Source organism: Saccostrea echinata, unplaced genomic scaffold, assembly GCF_033153115.1.
Source record: "Saccostrea echinata isolate AGI-Se365-2 ecotype Australia unplaced genomic scaffold, CSIRO_AGI_Sech_v1 ptg000050l, whole genome shotgun sequence".
Classification (NCBI taxonomy): Eukaryota; Metazoa; Mollusca; class Bivalvia; order Ostreida; family Ostreidae; genus Saccostrea; species Saccostrea echinata.
This window is the reverse complement of record NW_026889799.1, coordinates 1,850,047-1,859,415: the sequence shown is the minus strand read 5'-3', so window position 1 is coordinate 1,859,415 and position 9,369 is coordinate 1,850,047. Positions and strand designations below refer to the sequence as shown.

Genomic DNA, 9,369 nt, shown 5'->3' with positions numbered 1-9,369 from the left:
TTTTGACCAATATCTCCCAAACTGCATCACTGGTCTCAACTTTTTCTTTCGTTATCAGCTCTGAAGTCATAAAAAGTGTGATACAAGAAAATATTTTATTGCCTATTTAGATTTTTAATGCCCCAAATATAATATGATACTTTTTAGTGCAAAAAGTCCACACAATAGTTTATGTGTATTAATTGGCATGATTTCTTAAATGATAAATATTATTCAAACTAATTTTACGTAAATTAATATTATATTTATTGCCATGATTATATCTGGTAAAATATTATGAAGGTTAAAATGGTAATATAAGAGTTACAATTTAAGTGCAAAAAGGTCAAGTTAATTGTACCAAAGCTCAATAAGATACACACTGACCCCCAATTTTCTTTGTGAATTTGAGTCATGTTATATGAATGCTTATCTAAAATATACTTCTCAAAAAATCTTTGATATAACTAATGTCACGAGTGACATACCTTAACGTAGCTAAGAGTTTAGCTTTCACTGGCAAATCTGTCACTTACTGGTTGTTTCAGTTTCCTTTTGTTGCCTTGTGTAAAATGTGTGGTCACAGAAAGTAAAATTTTGTCCCCTTCACCAAGCAGCGAAATAATCATGATTTTGAACTTGTCCGTTTTTTTTTTAAAGAATTCCCTGCACAGATTCTTAAGCTATGCATCGCGTAAATGCATTCATATATCCTTCGTTATTAAAACGATTAGATCCTTCGTTATTAAAACGATTAGAAAAAGTCAAGCCACATGGCTGTGTAATATCAATATTAACTATAAGTATCTGCAAAAACAGATCAACAGCATAAATCAGTCTGACATCAGTCTTACTTATTGTCCTGTGAGTACGTTGAAAATGCAAAACAAAAAAAAAAAGCCGATGCATATTTTCGTTCTCTTTGCAAAATAGTATAATAATAATTTGAGAAAATGCAAAATATAATTAGATAATAAAAATAAAATCATAAATATACCATTGCAAGAAGACACGAAGAGTAGTAATGATTATCCTTTTTAATTATAAAAGGCTTCGGTAAGATGAACAACATTAGAAAACCGTTTATCAGTGATTGGTATACATTAGCAGTCAACGACGCAAGTCCATTAGGCATTCCTCACAGCCTGAATGAATTACCAGCAAAAGTAGACGTCCAAGTCAAAATTCTTCAAAGTGGAAAAGAATACATATTTCCAGGACTAGGATCCGTTCCAAAAGATGACGATATCCCTACTGAATACGGAGGCGTGGCATATGCATACAACTCGTCACATATTTTATTGTTTGTTCCTGTCATTAAAACTAGTGGTGGTGGGGGTATTGGACGTGTATTAACTACAGGTGAGTGAGGTGATGGGGGTAATACACAGTTTTTCTGTTCTTTTCTTGATTTTACTACCAGCTTTGAAATTTATTTGAAGTGATTCATTATATATTATGCGTCCATGTTCGAATTACATGTAAATTGCTTTCTATCTGTAAACATCAAGTTGAGACAATTCAATATATTTTTATTTACTGTGAAAAGGTACCCTTACTATGGAATTATCTTATCATGCATATTTATCAAACAATTAAGAAAGAAATTGGTTTTAATGTAATTAATATTAAACTTCTTTTGTTTTTTTAAATTAAGCTGTAAATTTTCTAATCTTTTATACAAAGAATATATTTTTTCATGTTCGAAAAAAGCAAACTGCAAAGCTTTCTTAAACGTCTTTTTCACTTATACAACAGATATAGGGATAAAAAATATACTGCAAACCAGAATTTTGAAATATAAAGGCTTAATAAGACCTGGCGCGAATGGAAAGTTCTTTTTAACAATAAAAATGTTATAATTTGTTGCAATGTGGATCTTCAGAAACCTGTAAAGTTTTTCTTATTTTAATGTATTTATAATGATGTATTTTCTATTTCTTTCTGTTAAAATATATTAACAAGTAAGCTTCCACGTTTCAAAATGGATAAGTTTGAGTGAGAAAGTGCGAGGGAATTGGTAAAAGAAGAACTTAATACTAGTATCGTTTGTATTCAGATGAAATAATAAAAATAATAATAATAACAAAACCAATTCTAGAATTATAAGTATATATTTCTATTTAAGATGAAGTTTATTATCTAAATACTTTTGTGGTAATTTTTTTCCTGGGTAACATGTGATCGAGTTGATTACAGTATGAACAGAATTGATATAAAAATTTAGGATGTAGAATACACTTCCATTTTTCTAGGAGGTTCATCATACACTGGCCCGTTCATTGGATCTTCAAAAACCTGTAAAGTTCGCATAAGGGCTTGGAAACTATCCGACTGGCCAAAACCTGATTTTAATCTTACGTCTGGTTTGACAATTTCTAAAGGTTTGTAGTAAGACAATGTATGTGAGCATGGAGATTAAAGTTTGAAATAACTCCAACTTTTTTATTTCAGTACGTAGTTCGTGTTTTCTTTCTGAAAGGTAAATTTCTCAACTCCCTCGCGACGTTACACAAAAAAGACTTGCATAATTCTTACTGACATGATGTAAATAAAAAAAAAATCAAGAATGTTTAAAGCAAAACGAAATGTTGAAAATAAGACTTTTTCTTTCACTTTTTTTCTGGTCCACTACATGTAAATCTTTAACAACAAACGTATTGCAACAGAATTTGTTTTGTAAAAAAGAACAATATGTAGTACTCAAAATATGCATGAAAATGTGGGAAAAATCTATCAAAATTTGTAGTCTCTAACATAATTTTGTGGAAGTTATTATTTTTTTTTTTTTATAAATTGTGTGTTATCTTTTTTTTTTTATTTCCATGAACGAGGTGGCAATGTTTCAAACAACATAAATTTCTGTGAAATTCTTTCGAAGCGCGATTACTTAAACAGTTTCAGTCTGTTTTCTATATAACTGGGGGAACACAAGTGGATTACAATCAGAAATAAAATTTATGCGCCGAAGTTTGATTTAAATGAATGGTGTTGTAAGACTACAAAAAGATATATTTCTATGAAATTTCTTTAGAGGCTACACCTCCGAAAGTTTTGGTCGAAATTCAATACATGTTAGTAGGCTACGCTATGATACAATGATTTTGCATATCAATGAACTTCGTTGCCATGGCGATCAAAAATATAAATTCCTGTGAAAATCTTTCAAAAAGCCACTTTTTCTACACTTTTAATCTAATTACAATAACACCTTTTAACACTTACAGACTCTATTCAGACACATAACTCTGAATATTTGCATTTTTTGTTTTGATGAATGGTACTATACTAAGGAAATGTTTATGAATTGCTTTCAAAATTCTGTAAATTCCTTCAATAGGCTAAACTACTTCTACGTACAGTTGATATCCAATTGCAAATAAATTTGCCAAAAGAGAAGAGAATAAATCAAAGATCATTACATTATGTCAATTATCGCTGTTTCCACAGTTTCAGGTTCAAGTGTTACCTAACTCTACTTTTGTTTAAAAAAATCAGAAGAGTTACAGTCTCCTCAGAACTTCTGGTTACAGTCATTTCCATAGGAGAATAAATCATGCCAAAATAATCCATTCGCCTCAATGTTTTTTTATTTACCTGTTTTCGAAATATGGTTATTTTTACGTCACTTAAGCCAAAGGCTTTAGTAAGCTTTTCTGGTAACATTTTCTCCGGCGTCTATCTGTCTATTAATTTTTCACATTTTCTTCTTCTCAAGAACCACTGAACCAATCTCAAATAAACTTGCCACAAAGTATTATTGAATAAAGGGAATCAAATGAAGGACCATGCCTTCTGTCAAAGGGAGATCATTACGAATTAGTGAAAAATTCTATAGAACCACTGAGCCAGAAGAAAAAAAAAGATTAACCTTATGTGGGACAATTCTGAGGGAGAGTAGATCCAAGTTTGTTCATATCACGATCCCCTGAGGATGGGGAGGGGCTACAATGAGCCATCAAAAAATTTACAAAGAAATACATAGGGAAAATCTTTAAAAATATTCTTTTCAAGAACAGCAAAGCCTTGATCGGTCATATTTATATGGAAGCATCTTCAGGTAGTGTAGATCCAAGTTTGTTCAAATCATGAACCCCATGGTACGGAGGGGGTCACTATGGGCCATCAAATTTTTCACAGGAATACAGAGGGAAAAAAAACTATATCATCTTCTCTAATACAACAAAATCATGATTGTTCATATTAATATGAAAGCATCCTCAAGAAGTGTAGAATCAATTTCATTCAAATCATGACCCTCGGGCGTAGGGAAATCAAAGTTTTACACAGGAATACATAGGAAAAATCTTTAAAAATTAAAGCCGTGATTGGTCATATTTATATGGTAGCATCCTAGGGTATGTAGATTTAAAATTGTAGACCGCCCGTGGAGAGGTCACAATGGTCGATCAAGGTTTTATAAAGGAATACATAGGAAAAACCTTAAAAACTCTTCTCAGGAACAGCAACATCATAATTTGTCATATTTATATGGAAGTATCCTAAGGTAGTTTATATTCAGATTTGTTCAAATTATACCTCCGGATGTACAGAAGGGTCACAATGGGTGAACAAAGTTTTAAAATAGAATAGATGATGAACGTATGGGGGAAAAACCTTGAAAAAATCAACATCAACCAAATTTGTTCAAATCATGCTCCCCACCACCACCAACCCCTCTTTTTCCCTGACCACTTATATATCTAAACTTTTCAATAATGTGGATGCGATGTGGCCCATGGGCCTCTTGTTATTGTAAAAGAAAAATATTCATCACAAAATAACTTCCTTTGCAATGAGATTAAACAAAATTATCTGGACTATGTAATTATGCATTTTTAATCATTACACCTTATTTTCCGAGATGCAGTGATACGTAAACTTAAAGGAAACTTTAGGAAAGTATACATATACAAGCTGATGTTTAACTTCGGTGATTCACGTACATATGGTAGATTTTAATCCTCTTTCATATTTGTAGCAGTGTTTACACTGTGAAAAGATATGGCATATTCTCAAGGAATAGCGGTGATATCTTTTTATTTTTAAGTCCCACATTACATTTCCAGCATAAAAAAAAGTATCTTTAAGACCTACCAATTCATTCCAATTCATTTTCATTCCAAGTCCTATCCTCAAACAAGGTCAATTCTAAATATCATTGTGTACAGTTTCTCTCCACTCTAGTTAAGGATGAGATACATAGAGCCATGTTCCTGAATAACAGCAGGGAATTCTTATTTGTCTGTTCGAAACGTAGCTTGGAAAACATTGAATTATAAAGTATTTCTTCCCCAGCAAGTCCATACAAAAAGGTATATCATTGCTTGGGAACATATCCAGACTTCGTGACAGTGCAGCTCTTAATTCCGGGAGGATTGATTTCAGAGGGTCTCAGTATGTATAAATATTTATATTTCCAGATAAAGAAATATGTTACAGATGTATAATGATTTATCAGTTTCATATTTCAATGTTTTATGTCCGTAATGATAAAATAATGCGATATTTTTTTTTCAAAACACATTATGTTAATTTCTGATTATATTAAAATAACTTAATGTGATTTGGTTTATTGCTAGCTTTTGTTCGATTTCTTGAAGTTTGGTCTTTACTGTATTTATATTTTGAAACTCTTGAAAATGCATGAAAAGACAAGCAAACAGTTATTGTACTTGTTGTTAATGATCTATTTAACATGCACTGCCAATTACGGTTAACCATACAAAAAAGATAAGTGTATGTGGAACAGTTTTTGGAATAGATGACACAACAATCACATTGTGGGCAGCAAGCAAATATTGTAAGTAATGTGCAAGAAAAAAAATATGAGTACTTATGTGTATATTTTCAATTTCTATTAAATACACACTGCTTAAGAAAAAAGACATCGTTTTTAGAGTTTCATTGGTAAATGACATGAAGTTGGTCACGTGATCAAATCCTAAACCGTCCTAAAACGCCCCAAAGCTGTTAAAGTAGATCACATACAAACTTCATATCATTTCCCAATGAAACGCAAAAATTCAACATATATATATATATATATATATATATATATATATATATATATATATATATATATATATATATATATATATATATATATATATATATAGCACCATACAATAAACGTTATCAATTCATAGTTGAAATTCCTCAATTCTAATAGATGAAGAGGAAATATAGGCTTGATGAAATTACAATGTATTTTGGTGAAAGTTGGCACAATTTGGCTGTACAAATGCACGAACTAGCTAGTACATATGTACAGCCAACGAGTGCCATTATTTGTCGACATAAGTTTATTAACTTCTTTACTATGTAGCTAAAACACTGTCCACTGTTTGATATTAATTATTCAAATTACAGTTAATTATATATCATACTTAAAGTGTGCATTAATCAGTGTTTGTCCTGGAAGTGTTCAAAATTAAATTATTTCAGTGACCCAACCAAGGGTTATGATTTTCTTATTGAGGTTTTTTACTGAACTTATAGGCACTAAATTGTAAAAAAAATCTCATTATTTAGAATAGACACATCATACCTACATGTAGCTGTTACTATCCTAATAAATATTGCATCTTACCAGACAATACCTTGTGTTCACTACGGCGCATTCGATATTGAACCTCGACTTTGGAATGTTTCCGGGCATACATTTATACGTAATGCAAACTCATCGTTCAATAAAACTCCAAAATTCTCAATGCTAAAATTCTGTCGATTTAAGTATTTTTTTTATTATTATAAACTATTTATAAGCTACTTAAAAAAAAGATGGTACATGTATTTTAGCAATAAATTTCATATTCACGAACTACCTTTCTACATTTCGTATACAAATAATATAATGCAGTATACTTCCAGATTGATGCATGGTCCATTGTCATCAGTTCTATACTACTGTTAATGTACTAGCAGAACTATTGGTTTCAGTAATAATGAAACGGAAATAGGGAAAAAAATCCTTGTCAGATCTTTGAAAAATGTTAGAAAAAACAGAAACAATAAAAGAAAACAAAGAAAAAAAAAACACCCCCGACCAAAAAAAAAAAAAAAAAAACAAAACAAAAAAAAAACAAACAAAAAAAAAAAAAAACAATTGCATAGGGTTTGAAAAAAAAAATGAAAGTTAGGTAAAATCGGGTTTGGAAACATTGATCCGATTATATATACATATATATGATGCAATGAAAAGAAATGCACATATATTCCAAAAAAAAAAAAAGTTTGTCTTTTAATAAATCTAAGGCCCTATTTGGAATTTTTAAAATTAATTATTTCACAAATTCAAGTGTCGGAATCATTATAGTGCACATCAGCGTATAAAAGGAAATTGTATTTATTGTTGAGATACAAATAATGATTTAGGAATATGTTCATAGGCAGATCAATCAATAGGAGTCCCTGAACCCGACCTTGAAGGTAGTTTTGAATCTGTAAATATCAGTCTTGTGAACTGAACCTGCCTTCCTTATCTCCTATCTCTTAAGTAGTTTTTTCCCTCTTTTTTTCTAAGGCGTGAATTCAGTTTTGTAACTGAATATAATCCACACAAGGTAAACGTTTCTGGATCAGACCTTAATCCTTGGTGTGTACAAATCTATGATTTTTTTAAATTCTTGTGACCATATTTACATATATTTTCAACTGCAAGATACAGGTGATAAACTAACATCGCATCTTTACGTTACCATTCATCTTAAGAAAATATTAGCTACTTACAGTTTTTTTCTCTCGATGCTTAATTTGGCAGATGACTACGTCACCTGTTACAGAGACGGATGGGGGGCCTTCGATTATATCGTTCCCGACAATGTTGAAGTCATCATCCGAGCTTGGATTATTTCGTCATCAGAGATAACAAATATGAATACTTTTGCGTATGCTAAAGGTGGCAACATCTCTCGAGGAGGAGTAATACCCATGACGAACGCAATTAACCTAGACTTTCACATAGTCAATGTTGAGGTAAAATATTATTTTGTTTTCCTTTGGGCTTTTGATGCACGCAAATAGGGTACTGTATCTCTGATGGATGATATATTGCATAAATCAGTCAGTTTAACAATTGAATACACAATTGAATACACAAACCGTTCCAGATCAGGGACGCCACAGTCAGCAGAGGGAAAGTATTCTACGGAGCCGGATCTGCTAACCTCGGTAACTCTGGAGAACCGTTCGGGGGCGTGCTCTTTGGTTACTCACAAACAGAAACTGTGTTGTGGACTCCTAGCACTAGTGTGTCGTGGGGTAATCTGATCTACATTGGTGGCTTGTGGGGAGATGGCACAGAGAACATGCAGATCAACAACGTTCAGATATCAGTCAAAGTTATCAAAGCAGGATTTACAGGTTAATTGCTTAAATGAAAACATATGAATATCTTTAATTAAAATGCAATAACTGGTTCTTCATTAACTTCATTTTAGAGTGCCCATTGCCCCAGGATATTCCAAATACGATCAAATTGCATGACGGGCTGGTAGCCGGAAGTAAGACATTGTATGCATGTGTACCAGGATACCAAAGCAATGGAGGAGCAGTCGAGATTTTGTGCAACGGAACTTCATGGTCCAATATCACTTTGGCTTGTTCTGGTGTGTAATATCTGCTTTTTAATGAACTTGAAAAGTTCAAAAATACCACCACCCCCCCCAAAAAAAAAAAAAAAAAAAAAATCATAAATAATTTCTATTCATTTAAGTTTTGTGTAATTCTTTTTTATTCATTTACACACAAGTAGAAACGATAAAACTGTCTTTTTTCTTCAAGTCCGTCAGGAAACATGGTCAATTAAGAAAAAAAAGTTTTATAAACAAACTTAAGACTGCTTGATTATGTACTGTTTTAGGTCCCATTCGAGAATTTTTCACTCATATAGGGACGTCAACATAACAGAGTGAAAGACGTAAAATTATAGACCTATACTCGATACTTAGGGCCATTGAGCATTGAGGAGTCTTTATCGTGCCAAAGCCTGCCTGATACGACCTTGGTTTTTTAAGGTCTCTCCCGAAAGACAAGTGTTTTATAATATATGTTACACTCTGAATCTTCAATTTCACAAACACACAAAAAATACAGACAAGTGTTTTATCAATTTGATGCATGTATCCATAAGATTCATTATGTATAATTATCAACTAAAATATTTAACACTGGAGTAAATCTCAAACATTAATGAAAATTAGCAAAATTTCTAAATTACGTCATTTTTGTAACGTTGAATTTCACAACGTAAATCCCACCTGACATGTTCTAAATGATTTCCACTATTTCAACTACAGATAAAAGCTGCTTCTCGCAATTTATATAACCTTGTCACACATTATTGCTCAGACACTCCTCATTTGAATATTTATGTATCTTAATAGTAAT

At 31.7% G+C, this 9,369-nt stretch overlaps 1 protein-coding gene across 1 annotated transcript; it reads left to right on the top strand.

Moving 5' to 3' along the window:
* Window positions 1-1,040: 1,040 nt before the first annotated feature.
* Window positions 1,041-8,348, top strand: LOC133203378 (uncharacterized). The gene is made up of 4 exons (XM_061339170.1): window positions 1,041-1,341; window positions 2,235-2,363; window positions 7,742-7,956; window positions 8,091-8,348. The coding sequence occupies exons 1-4, from the start codon at window positions 1,041-1,043 to the stop codon at window positions 8,346-8,348; spliced, it is 903 nt and encodes a 300-aa protein (XP_061195154.1).
* Window positions 8,349-9,369: the final 1,021 nt, after the last annotated feature.